This window comes from Erythrolamprus reginae, chromosome 2, assembly GCF_031021105.1.
Source record: "Erythrolamprus reginae isolate rEryReg1 chromosome 2, rEryReg1.hap1, whole genome shotgun sequence".
Taxonomy (NCBI): domain Eukaryota; kingdom Metazoa; phylum Chordata; class Lepidosauria; order Squamata; family Dipsadidae; genus Erythrolamprus; species Erythrolamprus reginae.
The window spans coordinates 111,089-127,461 of NC_091951.1; the positions used below are offsets into that span (position 1 = coordinate 111,089).

The window sequence follows — 16,373 nt, forward strand, 5'->3', positions numbered from 1 at the left end:
GTCACGCCCACCCCGCGCTCAGCCAATCAGGGAAGGCCGCTCACTCGGGCTGCGTCATTAGCGAAGCACTGGAAGCAAAACAAAACGCCGCTTCCGGGGGTGGAGTCTAATCGCAGGGCAGATCTACATCCGGGTCAGTTAGTCCCCGATGACGTTCGAAAGCAGCAGCCTCCGCCCCCTTCCCCGGACGCTCTCTGGTTGGCCTACACGGGGGCAGGAGGTCCGGAAGCCACCTCTCTCCGCTTTCTGATTGGCCGGAGCGGAGGAAGTGGTGGGGGGGGTGTCCCTCGCCCGGCCGCCTAGTCTCCCCCGGGGTCCGCCATGGCGGCGGAGGGCCCGCGCAGCGTGCAGATCGAGTTCCCGCACTACGCGTCGGGCCTGCTGGAGTCGCTGAACCGGCACCGGCTGGAGGGGAAGTTCTGCGACCTGTCGGTGCACGTGCAGGGCCGCGTCTTCCAGGCCCACAAGAGCGTCCTGGCCGCCGCCTCGCCCTACTTCCACGACAAGCTGCTGCTGCGCGACGCCGCCCGCCTCGTGCTGCCCGGCGCCATCGAGCCCGGCGCCTTCGAGAACCTGCTGCAGCTCATCTACTCCGGGCGGCTGCGGCTCCGGCTGGACGCGCTGCCCGGGCACCTGCTGGCGGCCAGCGGGCTGCAGATGTGGCAGGTGGTGGACCAGTGCTCGGGGGTCCTGAAGGAGCTGGAGGCGGCCGCGGGGGCCCTCTCCTACAGCCGCCCCTGGGCCCCGCGCGCCCCCCGGAGCCCCAGCCCGGGCCTGCGGGAGGAGGGGGGGAGAGGGTCCGGCCGCCCACGCCTTCCGCCGCACCTGGACCTGGACCTGGAGGAGGAGGAGGAAGTGGTGAAGATCCGGGTGTCCGAGGAGGAGGAGGAGGAAGAAGAAGAGGACCGCCGGGCTGGGATCTGCAGTGGCTCGGCTGACCAGCCGGTGAAGGTGGTTTTGGACGAGGAGGACGAGGAGGACGAGGGCCTCTGCGACAGGGGCCGTCGGGGCAAAGCGTCCAGGGAGCCGGGCACCACCTTTGCTTTGCCCCACGAGGCCCCCAAAGTCTTCTACATCAAGCAGGAGCGTTTCGACACCGAGGAGGAGGCTTCTTCTGCCCTGGGGGGCAACGCTGCCTGTCTCTCCGAGTCTGGCTTTCTGAAATCCCTGGGCCGGCCCCCAGGCGCGTCTGAAGTGGCAGGCCTCTGCCAGTCGGAGATCCAGGCCGGCGGTCAGATCGCCTACCTCCCCCTGCCCAGCGGAGCGTCCACAGATCGCGGCTGCTTGCCTGGGAAGTCCCAGGCCCTTTCCGCAGACTCCGTGGCGGCTTTCCCCGAGAGCTCGTGGAAGCCCGTGGACCTGCATGGCAATGAGATCCTGGCCCACACCGTGCATGGCCAGGCAGTGCACGCCCCGGTCAAGCTGATGTCTGCGCCCGACGGGAAGAAGTTTGGCTGCCTGTGCGGGAAGCGCTTCGCCGTGAAGCCCAAGCGGGACAGGCACATCATGTTGACCTTCAGCCTGCGGCCCTTTGGCTGCTCCGTCTGCAACAAGAAGTTCAAGCTGAAGCACCACCTGACGGAGCACATGAAGACCCATGACGGGACCCTGCACGCCTGCCAGGACTGCGGCCGCAAGTTCCGCGTCCAGAGCTGCTTCCTGAAGCACAAGACGCTTTGCAAGGGGCAGGGCTGGGCCACCGCCTGCTGGACCTACAAGTAGGGTGGGTGGGTGGGTGGTGGCGGCTGCCAAAAGCACAACTGGGGCTCCCAGGGCGGGTTGCCCCTCCTCTCGCTCGGCTGGTCTTCCCTCGGGGGAGGGGAAAGCATGGGAATATCTGGGGGGGGCCCTCCGTGGAGAGATATGGGTGCCAGGAGATGATCTTCCCTCCTCCACCAATGTCACCCTCTTTCCCAACCCCCGAGATGTCTGGGGGCAGAGATTGGTGTGAAGGCTCTTCTCTCGGCTGGTTGGAAGTGGGTTGGGGGCCCCCTTGAGGGGCTGCTGCTTAGTCAGCAAAGCCTGCGTTGGGCGGGGGGAGCAGTTACCAGGAGCAGCACGGGACTTGGGGGCTGAATGGCTTCAGAGACTTGGAAACCCTTCTGGGCCCCCCGGCCCCCCTCCCCAACCCAATGGGAGAGCGAGGGCTGAACGGGTGCCAGGAAGGGGCCTGCCAATCTGTTCACGGAGGGGGCGGAGGGAGTGGCTGGGTGGGACAGAAACAATCCTGAGAGGTCAGAGGACACAAGCCGGCTGTAGCAGCACAGAATCGAGACTCAAAGGCCAAAACTCTCTGGGATTGGGGGATGGGGGCCCAGTAGCTCTTCAGGGAGATGAACCGCAGGGACCTGTGGGGGGCACTCTAAGGCAGCCCAGTGGAAAGGCTCGGTCCGTAAGAGCCGGACAGGTGGGGCCATTTAAGGGGCTGCCTCCCCCTCTGCCGGGCTCCATGGACCCTCATTTTAGAGCAACGACCCCCCCCCCCCCCAGGAAGGCTCCCTCCCTCCTCGGTCACCCTCAGAAGAGGGACGCTTTGGTGGCCGTGCGGGTGTGTGTGTGTGCTGGCCTCTTGCTGGCCCTCCACCCAGAGGATGGGGGGGCCCCTTCGTGGCCAAGGTGGGGAGCAGCAGTTTGTCAGGGAGGGAAGGGGGGCTCGGCTGGGCTGCCGATTGGAAGCCCCACAACTGGGTTGTTTTACTTCTGTTTTCGATGCCTTCTCCGTCCCCTCGTTTTCCATGGATGATTTATTTTTTCTCCAGAATAAACACGTGATTACACCATCCTATGCCTTGCAATAAAGCTTGAACCACGTATCTTCTTTATTACAATTTTAACTTAAAAAAAACATCCGTTCTGTGATGTCTTTCCCTCCGGTGTGTGTTGCTCAACACTGGCTGCCTCCTTTTCTGACCTCACCACCCAGACAAACTGATGACCTTCCAATTACATTTGCCCCTAATGTTTCCTTCCTGTGCCAAATATCTCCAGCTTCCTTCCCATCCTTGTTTACCTTCCTAATAACTGAAAACCCACATTTACTTGTGTTTAATATTCAACATCATTTATAAATTCTTTATGCATAATTTCTATTTAGTAGCCCATCTAGTAGGGAACAGATTCCAAAGTTCACCATCATTCCATTCACTTTATCTTCCTTTTGGTGGTACAATATATATATTCACTAAATGGGTGAGCAGTGTGGTCAGGCGGTAGGGAAAGCAAGTAGGATGCTTGGCTGCATAGCTAGAGGTATAACAAGCAGGAAGAGGGAGATTATGATCCCCTTATATAGAGCGCTGGTGAGACCACATTTGGAATACTGTGTTCAGTTCTGGAGACCTCACCTACAAAAAGATATTGACAAAATTGAACGGGTCCAAAGACGGGCTACAAGAATGGTGGAAGGTCTTAAGCATAAAACGTATCAGGAAAGACTTCATGAACTCAATCTGTAGAGTCTGGAGGACAGAAGGAAAAGGGGGGACATGATCGAAACATTTAAATATATTAAAGGGTTAAATAAGGTCCAGGAGGGAAGTGTTTTTAATAGGAAAGTGAACACAAGAACAAGGGGACACAATCTGAAGTTAGTTGGGGGAAAGATCAAAAGCAACGTGAGAAAATATTATTTTACTGAAAGAGTAGTAGATCCTTGGAACAAACTTCCAGCAGACGTGGTTGGTAAATCCACAGTGACGGAATGTAAACATGCCTGGGATAAACATAGATCCATTCTAAGATAAAATACAGGAAATAGTATAAGGGCAGACTAGATGGACCATGAGGTCTTTTTCTGCCGTCAGTCTTCTAATTCCGAGTATTTTCCCGTGGATGTCGAGGGATTCTTCCCCGGCACTGAAACGGGTTCGGTTTTAATTCAGACGTCTTTGTGTTTTCCGACCCACAACCCCCGATGAAGGCAAGACGCTTCAATCGAGGCAGGTGAGCGGTTTCCTTCCGGGCCCAGGCGGCTTCCTTTGCGAGGGGCCCGGAGGTGGTTGGGTGCGTTGGGACTTTTCCAGAGACTGGCATTGGGCCCTGGGGTCAGTGGGGGGGGGTGCTCGGCTGTGCCCAAAAGGAGGGGGGTGGGGTGGGGCATCACTGGGCATGCTCAGTGGAGGAACTGGTCAAGGGTTGCACCCAGAGGGGAGCTGGACCCCCGTATGGGGCTGGGGCTTCTCTGATCTGGACAGCTGGTTTTTGGCTCGCACAGAGGCTCCGGGAGGGCCAAGCCAGGCTGACCAGGCCCACAAGAAGCTGGGAGAGGGCGGAGGGGGCCACTCTCAACCTCCCCAGGCACATTCAGCACCCGAGGGGGGAAAAGGGTCGCCATCCATGGGCCAGAGTTCCCCCCCTCTCAAAACGCCCTCTCGGCCTTTCTTTTTATTTCCGCCTTTTGTCCAAAATGGCTTCTAGGACACAGGTAGGGAACGCTGGCTCTTCAGTGACCTTTGGACTTCAACTCCCCGAATTCCCAGGCTAGCCTGATGGGCTCAGGGATTCTGGGAGTTGAAGTCCACAAGTCATAGAAGAGGCAACTTGGCCTACCCCTAGAAGCCCTCCCCCCTCTGTCTTGTGAGGCTTTGTGAGTTGTGCTGTTCAGAGGCTGCAAAGGGACTTCCCTCTCTCCCTTCACTGGAGCTCCTCCAAAAGGGAACCAGCTGAAAACAACTGGTCAATACATTGGTCAATGCCTGTTTGACAAGGACTGAGGGGGAGGGTCTTGGATGTCCCCATGTTACTGATTGTAGTGGCCCCCCTGAGTCCCACTGGCATAGAAGTCAAATTAATTAAATTAAGAGGATAGCAAGGGGGATAGAGGAAGAAAAAAATATGGTGACAGAACAAATATTTTCTTAACAACAATTGCAGAACAAAACAATGGCTGCCAACCTGCCTCCCACTGAGGACCTGTAGACTGCCTAAAAGTAAGAATATAGTAGAGGCCTTTACAGGAGCAGCTCTGGCACAGCTGGTTAAGACACCAGCTAGAGGGGAGAATATTCTAGATTTAGTTTTTACAAATGGGAATTGGGTTTCAGAGGTCAAGGTGGGAGAAAATTTAGGTTGCAGTGACCATCTATGTTTGTGGTTTGATGTAAAAACTGATTGTGAGCAATCCTATACTGCAACCAAAGTATTGGATTTCAGAAAAACAAATTTTAATGCAATGGGGGAATATTTAGATAATGAATTAAAGGAGAGGGATAAAATGGCAGGAGTGAGCACCCAGTGGACTGTATTAAAAAAGGCCATCTTAAAAGCCACTGGACTGTATGTAAGAAGGAAGAAGAAACCGCTATGGTTTAGCAATGATGTAAGGGCTATAGTCAATGAAAAAAAGGCTGCCTATAGGAGGTATAAAGAGTCTGGAAGTATAGCTGATAGGGAGGTGTATAAAATGAGACAGAAGGAGGCGAAACAGATAATATATGCTGCTAAAGCCTCAAAAGAGGAAGAAATTGCCAAATCTGTAAAGAAGGGGGATAAAACCTTCTTCAGATATATTAGTGATAGGAAGAAGAAAAACTGCAGCATCACAAAGCTTAGTACCGGGAATAATACATGCATTAATGGGAATAAGGAGATCGCGGACCATTTCAATAGCTACTTCTGTTCAGTTTTCTCAAAGGACACCTTACAAAATAATACTACAGAGGGATATAGCATTGCTTCCAGCTGTACGGATTCAGCTCCAGTGATCTTAGAAGCCGATGTCTTAGAAGAACTTGAACGATTAAAGATAAATAAGGCAATGGGTCCAGATGGCATCCACCCCAGAGTTCTTAAAGAACTCAGATCTGTCATTGCTACCCCCCTGACTGATTTGTTTAACCAATCAATGTTAACAGATGTTCCTGAGGATTGGAGAATGGCCAGTGTTGTGCCTATCCACAAGAAGGGCAGTAGAGAAGAAGCTGGTAACTACAGGCCAGTTAGCTTGACATCAGTGGTAGTTAAAATGATGGAGACTCTACTCAAAAAGAGGATAAATCAGCACCTAAAAAACAATAACTTATTGGACCCAAATCAGCATGGCTTTACTGAAGGCAAATCATGTCAGACTAATCTCATTGATTTCTTTGACTATGTCACAAAGGTGTTGGATGAAGGTGGTGCCGTGGATATTGCCTACCTGGACTTCAGCAAAGCCTTTGATACGGTTCCACATAAAGAGCTGATAGATAAATTAGTGAAGATTGGACTTAGTCCCTGGATAGTTCAATGGATTTGCAGCTGGCTGAAGCGTAGACATCAGAGAGTTATTGTTAATGGTGAGTATTCTGAGCAGAGTCAGGTTACAAGCGGTGTGCCACAAGGATCTGTTCTGGGTCCTATTCTTTTTAATATGTTTGTGAGTGACATAGGGGAAGGTCTGGTAGGGAAGGTTTGCCTATTTGCCGATGACTCTAAAGTGTGCAACAGGGTTGATATTCCTGGAGGCGTCTGTAATATGGTAAATGATTTAGCTTTACTAGATAAATGGTCAAAGCAATGGAAACTGCAGTTTAATGTTTCCAATTGTAAAATAATGCACTTGGGGAAAAGGAATCCTCAATCTGAGTATTGTATTGGCAGTTTTGTGTTAGCAAATACTACAGAAGAAAAGGATTTAGGGGTAGTGATTTCTGACAGTCTCAAAATGGGTGAACAGTGCAGTCAGGCGGTAGGGAAAGCAAGTAGGATGCTTGGCTGCATAGCTAGAGGTATAACAAGCAGGAAGAGGGAGATTATGATCCCGCTATATAGAATGCTGGTGAGACCACATTTGGAATACTGTGTTCAGTTCTGGAGACCTCACCTACAAAAAGATATTGACAAAATTGAAGGGGTCCAAAGACGGGCTACAAAAATGGTGGAAGGTCTTAAGCATAAAACGTATCAGGAAAGACTTCATGAACTCAATCTGTATAGTCTGGAGGACAGAAGGAAAAGGGGGGACATTTAAATATATTAAAGGGTTAAATAAGGTCCAGGAGGGAAGTGTTTTTAATAGGAAAGTGAACACAAGAACAAGGGGACACAATCTGAAGTTAGTTGGGGGAAAGATCAAAAGTAACATGAGAAAATATTATTTTACTGAAAGAGTAGTAGATTCTTGGAACAAACTTCCAGCAGACGTGGTAGATAAATCCACAGTAACTGAATTTAAACATGCCTGGGATAAACATATATCCATCCTAAGATAAAATACAGGAAATAGTATAAGGGCAGACTAGATGGACCAGGAGGTCTTTTTCTGCCGTCAGACCTCTATGTTTCTATGAGTCAAAAAGAGGGCGGGGAAAGTATCTACTGACCCCTCGCATCCTGGACACAAAGGGTTTCAACTCCCACCCTCAAAACGTCGCTACAGAGCCTGCACATATAGAGAACGACACAAGAACAGTGTTTTCCCGAATGCCATCACTCTGCTAAACAAATCATTCCCTCAACACTGTCAAACTATTGACTAAGTCTGGTCCAAAGACGGGCTACAAAAATGGTGGAAGGTCTGAAGCATCAAACTGATCAGGAAAGACTTCAGGAACAGGAGGAAAAGCGGGGGTGGGGGGGGCAACACATGATTGAGGCATTTAAATATGTGAAAGGGTTAAATAGGGTTCAGGAGGGAAGTGTTTTTAATAGGAAAGTGAACACAAGAACAAGGGGACACAATCTGAAGTTAGTTGGGGGAAAGATCAGGAGCAACGTGAGGAAATATTGTTTGACTGAAAGAGTAGTAGATGCTTGGAACAAACTGGTCAATCCCCAGTAACTGAATTTAAAGATGCCTGGGATAAACGTAGATCGGCCCCAAGATAAAAGCTGCCTCTATTTAGGAGATGTGATGTGTGGTTGTGAATGAATTGAGTGACTGGTTTTAATATACAGTATATATATATATATATGGGATTTTAGTAGTAGTTTTTATGAATTAGATTTGTTGTTGCGTTGTGTTTGTATCCTGGGAGAAGGGGGGCATACAAAGCAAACAAACAAATAAAGCAAACAAAATAAATAGAGATTCAATAAACGAACCAACCAATCAAATACGGGAAGTGGTAGCTAAGGGGAGACTGGACGGACCGGGAAGCGCTTTGATTCCTATGCCTCGTTTTCTGCGTTGTCCTTGAGCGACGCCTCTTGCCTGGCGGTCCAAGGAGCCCAGGGTGTCCGGCCACTCGCGGCCAAGCGAGGACGCTCTTCCGTCCGGACAGAGGCTCCAGGGTGGGCTCGTCCCCTCCCTCCCTCCCCGCCGCCTGCAACCAGCCCCGCGCCCTCAGTCTGTCGGGGAGCTGCGGGGGCGGCGGGCGAGGCGGGGGCGGCGGCGGGGGGCGGAGCGGCGGCGGTGCAGGGCGAGAGCGGAAGAGTCACTTCCGGCCGCCCGGGAGCCGCGTTGCCCGAGCCGTTGCGAGCGAGCGAGCGCGTCGTCCCTGGGCGGGAGCGGGGCGGCTGCCTGTGCGCGGGGCCTGGGTGCGCGCCCGCGGGGCTCCGGTCCTGCCGCCGCCGCCTCCTCGGGGCCCGGGATGGAGCGCGCGGGGGCGTCGGGGGCGCCGGCCTTCTCGGCGGAGTGGACGGCGTGCCTGGTGGCCGAGGCGGAGGCGCTGCTGGCGGAGCGGGTGTCGGCGGCGGTGCGGGCGCGCTGGCGGCGGGAGGTGAAGCTGCCGCGCATGAGCCTGGAGGGCTGCCTGGAGCAGCTGAGCGAGGCGCGGCGCGGGCGGGCGGCGCTGCTGGGGCGTCCGGGGGCCGCTGGCGGAGGCGCAGCAGGAGCGGCTCCAAACCTTCCTGCGGCTGGAGATGGCGCTGCTGCGGGAGGTGCGGGCGCTGCGCGAGCGGGCACTGGCCTCCGCCTTCGCCGTCGCCAAGAAGGGCGAGACCGGACCCACCGCCGCCGCCCAACCCACAGCGACGCCGCCCCCGACGGGCCCGGGCGGCGGGGAGGCGGAGGCGCGGGACGGTCCCGGGGAGGCGGCGGGCGGCGCGCGGGTGGGTGTCGGCGGCGGAGGCGGCGTCGCGGGCCAAGGCGGCGGCGCAGCGGGAGGCGCTGGCGGAGGCGCTGTGGGAGCCGGGCGGCGTCGGGGACCTGATCGCGCGGGGCGGCGACCTGCGTCGGGCGCTGGAGCAGCTGCTGGGCGAGCGGCTGGGCGCGGCGCTGCGCGGGCTGGAGCGGGCGGTGCGCGGGGAGGGGCCGGGCGCGGGTGCGGCGGCTGCTGGGTGTCCGGGAGGCGCTGCTGGGTCCGGCGGGCGGCTGGGCCGAGCGGGCCGGGGCGCTGCGCGGGGAGGCGCGGGCGCTGCGCGGGGCCGGGCGGGCGGGGGCGCTGCGCGAGAAGGCGGCGGCGCTGCGCGACTGCCTGGCCGAGGCGCCGCTGGAGCAGCTGCGGCCCGCGCTGGAGGCGGCGCTGGCGCTGCTGGAGAAGACGGACAGCTGGTGGGTGGCCTGGCTGGAGAAGGCGCTCTGGGCTGCCCCGCTGGAGGAGGCCGAGGCCGCCCGGCGGGAAGCGCAGGCCCTCAGCGCCGCCCTGCAGCCCGACGGGGCCGAGGAGGAGGAGGAGGCGGCCGGGCTGCTGGGGGCGCTGGGGGCGGGCGAGGGCGCGGAGGGCTCGGCCTCCCCGCGGTGGGGCTCGCTGGAGGAGATGCGCGACGCCCTGCAGAGCGCCCCCTTCGACGAGGTCTTCGCCCTGCTGAAGCAGCCGCGGGCCCTGCGCCAAGCACTGCAGGAGAGCCCCGAGGCCGAGGAGCAGGAGGAGCTGCTGGCCGTGCTGGGGGCCCTGGAGGAGGCCTTTGGCGGGGTCCGGCTGGGCGACTGGCGGGAGCAGCTGAGTGCCCTGCGGGTTGACCGCTGGGAGGAGGAGGCGACGGTGCTGCTGGAGAAGGTCTGGGCCCTCAAGACGGAGGCCTTCCTGCTGGCCTCGGACCTGGACCGCGAGGAGAAGGTGGCGGTGCTGGCCGAGCAGCTGCGGGCACTGCACACTGCTGCTGCTGCTGCCCCGCTTGCCGACCGGGAGCTGCTGCAGGAGAAGCTGGCGGCGCTGCAGGCTGCCCTGCTGGCCCTGCCGGTGCGGGAGGTGCTGCTGCTGCAGGCCAAAGCCAAGGCACTGCGGAAGGCCGCCACCGACTTCTGGACGGAGCCGCTGGCCGAGGTGGATGCACTGCTGGCCGAGGCGGACGTGCTGCGGGAGGCGCTGACCGACTCTCCTCTGCAGGAGGCGCTGTGGCCCAAGGCGGAGGAGCTGCGTGGGGCGCTGCGCGAGATCGCCAAGAAGAAGATCAGCGTCCTCTCCTACTACCTGTGGAACGTCCTCTGGAGCCCTCTCTGGAAGAAGGTGGGGGACATGCAGCGGGCCCTCTGGAAGACGCCGCGCAAGGAGGAGGGAGCCGTGCAGGAGAAGCTGGCCGACCTGGAGCACGCGCTGGACGAGATCCTGGAGGACAACCTCAGCGGCCTGCCCCGCATCCTCTATGCCCTGCCGGGCATCGTAACGGCCCTGCAGAAGAAAGTGCACGCGGTGCGCGAGAGCCTGCAGGAGACGCCCCCCGAGATGGCGGTGGCCCTGCAGGGGAAGGTGGTGGCCATGCAGGAGGCGCTGTGGAAGATCCCCTTCAAGGAAGCCCACCTGATGCAGGAGGACCTCAAGGCCTATTGCCTCACCCTGCAGAGGAAGGTGGAGGCCTGGTGGGCACGGCCGCTGGAGGCAGCCCCGGCCAAGGCGCCCCCCAGGGTGGAGAGACGGGAAGCCGCCTGGATCAGGAGGGGCACTTCCGAGCCAGGTACGGGGCAGGGCAGGGGTCCCAGGGGGACGTTGCGGAGTCTGCAGAGCTTCTTCCGAAGCCCCCTCAGAGCAGGGGAGCCTCTGCCGAGATGGGGAGGAGAAAGGCAGTCCAGTGGGGAGGGCATTGGGGGCAGGCCAGGGAATCCCGCTGAGCCCCCATGTCAGGTGTCCAACCGTAGCCCCTTGAAGACCACCTGTCGACTTCAGCTCCCCAAATTCCCTAGACAACTGTGGCTGGGGAATTCTGGGACTTGAGGTCCACAGGTATTCAAGGGGCCACGGGGGCCCCTGCCTGACCGACATCTTGTTGAGCATGTCCCCAAAAGACGGGAGAGCCACGGGCCTCCTCGGCTGAGGCAGCATTGCCCGGTGAGGCTCCTGTGGGCACCAGGTTGGCTGCCTCCATCCCGGGTGGTGCCAGGCTTTGGGAGACCCAGCCCCACCTGTAGCTGAATCCGTGGGTCCCTCTCAGGGGCTTCCCTGTCAGGATCAGGCCACTCCTCATTCCTCCTGTTCTGGCCTGGGTGAGACCCTCTCCCCTTTGGGAAGGAGTGGGGCACCCCCCGGAGCTTCACCCCGTTCCCTGGACTGGTTGCTGGTCTTCATAGAAAACGGGGCCTTCTGCGGAGGCTGCCCCAGTCCAGGACCCCAGAGCTCCTCCGTCTTCCCTGCTGCTTGGTGGCCCTTCCCTCGGTTGCTGCCTGGAGACCTCGGGGACCTTCTAGTCCAACACCCTTGCATATCACAGTCGCACATTCAGTCGCAGTGGTGACCGATGAGAAAACAGAGCGAGTTCTCCAAGTCGTGGCTGCCCCCGTGTCCCTACAGCCAAGTGACCTCTTTCAGGTGCTTAGCCCCCAAATGATAAGGGTCGCTGTGTCCTGAGGTCAAGTGGCCGTATTTGTGACCCACGCTCTCCTCTGCTTCTGATCACGGGCAATGGGGAAGCCAGTGGTGGGTTTGGCAGCTCCTGAGTCTAAGAAGATACTGGACAGCCGTCTCCTGCTTGAGAGTTGGACTAGAAGAACTCCAAGGTTCCTTCCAGCTGTACTCTGATTGATTGATTGATTGATTGATTGATTGATGGCAGGCCCTGCCTTTCACTTTCACTTTCTCCTTTCCCTCCCTGCCCTGTTAAAAAGAAGGGCCTGGTCCTCTCTTCTCTGAAGTTCAGCAGCCGGTAGCCAAAGGGTGGGTTGGCCAGCTCCATACCCAGGCCTGGGTGAGGGGGGGGGCAGCCCTTGTTTTTGTCTGTCGACCTGTGGGCCTTCTCTCCGCGGCTAACGGGGGAAACCTTCTCTTCAAGCCGCCGCTGCTTCTGGCGACACTGAGGTTGCAGGAACCAGGCAGCCGAGCGCTTCCTCTCCGGCTCTGCCAGCGACAGACGGGGCGCCAAAGTAAGAGACCTTCCAAGGGGGGGGGGAAAGGGAGGACTTCTGGGGACCCTTCACCCAAAGGGTCCTTAACCCTAAGCGCTTCCCCCCGTCCATTTTTCCCCCTTCACATTCAACCCCGAAATAACCAGCTGCCACCGTAGCCGCTTCCGGCTATGGAAGGCAAATGAGAAGCCACCGGACGTCTTTTGTGCTCCTGTTTTTCAGCCCTCCAACCGGAGAAGCTGCACCCGCTGTCGGGGCTGGGCGCTTCCAGTATTCCGCGCTCAGAGCGATTCCGCACTCACATTTCCAGCAGAGGAAGGACTGGTACGAGAACACCGACCAGGACCTGCGCGATTACGTGGTGCAGAGGCTGTGAGTGACCCTTTCCTGGGGGTTTCTGAGGGGGTTGTGTGGGTGTGGGGTGTGGGTGTGAACTCTGCTGGAGGCAGCCAGAAAATGGGACAGAAAGGAGGGAGGGGGGGAAAGGCTTTGATGCTTTTTTGATGCTTCGTAGGTGTTCTGTCTGGGTTCCCCCAGACCTCAACACCAACTGGAAAAAACAGCCAGACACTCTGGTAAAAGCCAAAAGTATTTTATAACTGGAAAAAAATAAGCACAGAGGAAAACCTGTTCTTCCCAACAGACAGGATATAATACGGTACAGCAGGGTCCTGATGTCCAGTCAATACAGCAAGCTTCTTGCTGGCACACACCCCCAAGGTTTCAATAGTCAAAGGCACAAACCAGGATTCCAAGACGCCAAAGTTCACAGTCAGGTCCCACGGCTGCTCAAAGATAAAACTCCACAAGCCAGGAAGGGTGGGTCTGCCTTTTAGCCTTTCCCAAGAGCACCACACCCAAACCCAGCTGTTGCCACTTTAATGCTGAAAGTATTTAGCCAATTGATTCCGTCTCTGAGTAGCTCTTCGTTGTCGCAGATCAATTATGGCTTGTGCACTTTCCTCTAAGGAATCCAGGCTGCTTGCTGGGGAGAGCTCCCCCTGGTGGGACTCTGGCTGTCCTCCCTCTTCTTCAGCCTGGGATTCCTCCTCCTCGTCTGTCTGCACCTCCTGTTCCTCAGCCTCTCCCTCTGAGCTGGAAACCGACAGAAGGTCAGCCGTTCCCGGAGGGGCCTCAGACGGAACCACAACAGTAGGGAGGGAAACGTAACCTGCTTTTCGTTCTGTTCCCGCATCTAAATGAAGTCGGGGGTCTCTTGGCTTTTCCTAAAGTTGAAGCTTCTCAAACCCCTTTGCGTGGTCATCTGGGCCAGAGATGGAGAAGATTTTTTTGCTTGGGGGCCAAAAGGTCCCCCCCACACACACACGTGATACCACACGTACACGTCCCCACACCCATAATGCAATGGACCCCCACGCATGCATGCACAACCCCGCCCCCATGCTACCTGCACGCACGCACGCATACAGGGCTTCAGGTGGGCCTAGTTGGGCCACTTCTTGCCCTCCCCAGGCTTCAGGAGGCTCCATTGCTGAACTTCCAGCAGGCCCCTTGGGTCACGTTTTACGCCATCCACAGGTCTCCAAAGGCTTCCCTGAAGCCCAGGAAAGATCCCTTCCTTCCTTCCTTCCTTCCTTCCTTCCTTCCTTCCTTCCTTCCTTCCTTCCTTCCTTCCTTCCCTCCTCCTTCCTTCCTTCCTTCCCTCCCTCCCTCCTTCCTCCTTCCTTCCTTCCTTCCTTCCCTCCCTCCTTCCTCCTTCCTTCCTTCCTTCCCTCCCTCCCTCCCTCCTTCCTCCTTCCTTCCTTCCCTCCCTCCCACATTCATTCATTCATTCATTCATTCGACCTCTGTGCCGCCCAATCCCGAAGGACTTGCAACAATAATAAAAATACAATATAAATAGATACAAAGGGATAAAAGAACGTTTTCTAAAACTAAAACATTATAAAACTTAAAAGCCCATGAAAAGTTACTTAAAAAGGCAGTCGCAGTCCTCCACCCGCACAGCGTTCATAGAGTTGACCATCCAGGATGTAAATTTATGGAAGATGGAAATGACCTCCCCCCCCGCCCCCCCCCCCCCCCCCGGAAAGCCAGAAATCAGCCGGCCAGTGCGCGCGCATACACGGTGGAGCCAACACGGGGCAGGTCTCGTGCGCCCTCAGATTGGGCTCTGCGTGCCATTACGTTCGCCATCATGGACCTAGGCAACTACAGTGGTACCTCATGATACGAACCCCTCGTCATACGGACTTTTCAAGATACGAACCCAGGGTTCGGAATTTTTTTTGCCTCTTCTTACGAACTTTTTTCACCTTACGAACCTGCCGCCGGCCGCTGGGATGCCCCACCTCCAGACTTGAGTTCCTCCTGTTTTTTCCACCCTGTCCTGCCCCATTCTCCCCTCTGGATCTCCATGGGTTTCCTCCGTTTTTCTCCACTCTTTCCTGCCCCATTCTCCCCTCTGGATCTCCATGGGTTTCCTCCGTTTTTCTCCACTCTTTCCTGCCCCATTCTCCCTCTGGATCTCCATGGGTTTCCTCCGTTTTTCTCCACTCTTTCCTGCCCCATTCTCCCCTCTGGATCTCCATGGGTTTCCTCCGTTTTTCTCCACTCTTTCCTGCCCCATTCTCCCCTCTGGATCTCCATGGGTTTCCTCCGATTTTCTCCACTCTTTCCTGCCCCATTCTCCCCTCTGGATCTCCATGGGTTTCCCCCGTTTTTCTCCACTCTTTCCTCCCCCTTCTTCCCCTCTGGATCTCCATGGGTTTCCTCCGTTTTTCTCCACTCTTTCCTGCCCCATTCTCCCCTCTGGATCTCCATGGGTTTCCTCCGTTTTTCTCCACTCTTTCCTGCCCCATTCTCCCCTCTGGATCTCCATGGGTTTCCTCCGATTTTCTCCACTCTTTCCTGCCCCATTCTCCCCTCTGGATCTCCATGGATTTCCTCGATTTTCTCCACTCTTTCCTGCCCCATTCTCCCCTCTGGATCTCCATGGGTTTCCCCCGTTTTTCTCCACTCTTTCCTCCCCCTTCTTCCCCTCTGGATCTCCATGGATTTCCTCCGATTTTCTCCACTCTTTCCTGCCCCATTCTCCCCTCTGGATCTCCATGGGTTTCCCCGTTTTTCTCCACTCTTTCCTCCCCCTTCTTCCCCTCTGGATCTCCATGGGTTTCCTCCGATTTTCTCCACTCTTTCCTGCCCCATTCTCCCTCTGGATCTCCATGGGTTTCCTCCGATTTTCTCCACTCTTTCCTGCCCCATTCTCCCCTCTGGATCTCCATGGGTTTCCTCCGTTTTTCTCCACTCTTTCCTGCCCCATTCTCCCCTCTGGATCTCCATGGGTTTCCTCCGTTTTTCTCCACTCTTTCCTGCCCCATTCTCCCCTCTGGATCTCCATGGGTTTCCTCCGATTTTCTCCACTCTTTCCTGCCCCATTCTCCCCTCTGGATCTCCATGGATTTCCTCCGATTTTCTCCACTCTTTCCCTGCCCCATTCTCCCCTCTGGATCTCCATGGGTTTCCCCCGTTTTTCTCCACTCTTTCCTCCCCCTTCTTCCCCTCTGGATCTCCATGGATTTCCTCCGATTTTCTCCACTCTTTCCTGCCCCATTCTCCCCTCTGGATCTCCATGGGTTTCCCCCGTTTTTCTCCACTCTTTCCTCCCCCTTCTTCCCCTCTGGATCTCCATGGGTTTCTCCGATTTTCTCCACTCTTTCCTGCCCCATTCTCCCCCTCTGGATCTCCATGGGTTTCCTCCGATTTTCTCCACTCTTTCCTGCCCCATTCTCCCCTCTGGATCTCCATGGGTTTCCTCCGATTTTCTCCACTCTTTCCTGCCCCATTCTCCCCTCTGGATCTCCATGGGTTTCCTCCGATTTTCTCCACTCTTTCCTGCCCCATTCTCCCCTCTGGATCTCCATGGGTTTCCTCCGATTTCTCTCCACTCTTTCCTGCCCCATTCTCCCCTCTGGATCTCCATGGGTTTCCTCCGATTTTCTCCACTCTTTCCTGCCCCATTCTCCCCTCTGGATCTCCATGGGTTTCCTCCGATTTTCTCCCACTCTTTCCTGCCCCATTCTCCCCTCTGGATCTCCATGGGTTTCCTCCGTTTTCTCTCACTCTTTCCTGCCCCATTCTCCCCTCTGGATCTCCATGGGTTTCCTCCGATTTCTCTCCACTCTTTCCTGCCCCATTCTCCCCTCTGGATCTCCATGGGTTTCCTCCATTTCTCTCCACTCTTTCCTGCCCCATTCTCCCCTCTGGATCTCCATGGGTT

General features: G+C 56.6%; 3 protein-coding genes across 3 annotated transcripts in view; all 3 read left to right on the forward strand.

Moving 5' to 3' along the window:
* SYNGAP1 (synaptic Ras GTPase activating protein 1) overlaps nt 1-16,373 on the forward strand; it is a 175,820-nt gene that overhangs the window by 39,456 nt on the left and 119,991 nt on the right. The gene's annotated exons all lie outside the window — the stretch shown is intronic.
* On the forward strand, nt 230-2,813 carry ZBTB9 (zinc finger and BTB domain containing 9). Its single transcript, XM_070736939.1, has one exon. The coding sequence runs from the start codon at nt 322-324 to the stop codon at nt 1,720-1,722; it is 1,401 nt and encodes a 466-aa protein (XP_070593040.1). The 5' UTR covers nt 230-321; the 3' UTR covers nt 1,723-2,813.
* Nucleotides 8,782-16,373, forward strand: part of LOC139158334 (uncharacterized) — a 28,864-nt gene continuing 21,272 nt past the window's right edge. The window contains exons 1-4 of the mRNA XM_070735638.1: nt 8,782-8,970; nt 9,210-10,752; nt 12,061-12,151; nt 12,356-12,505. Of these exons, the coding sequence (XP_070591739.1) occupies nt 8,782-8,970; nt 9,210-10,752; nt 12,061-12,151; nt 12,356-12,505 (1,973 nt within the window). The remainder of the gene's footprint in view (nt 8,971-9,209; nt 10,753-12,060; nt 12,152-12,355; nt 12,506-16,373) is intronic.

Excerpts from the sequence above, each read along its gene's own strand:
- ZBTB9 (XM_070736939.1), top strand. The coding sequence starts at position 322 with ATGGCGGCGGAGGGCCCGCGCAGCGTGCAGATCGAGTTCCCGCACTAC.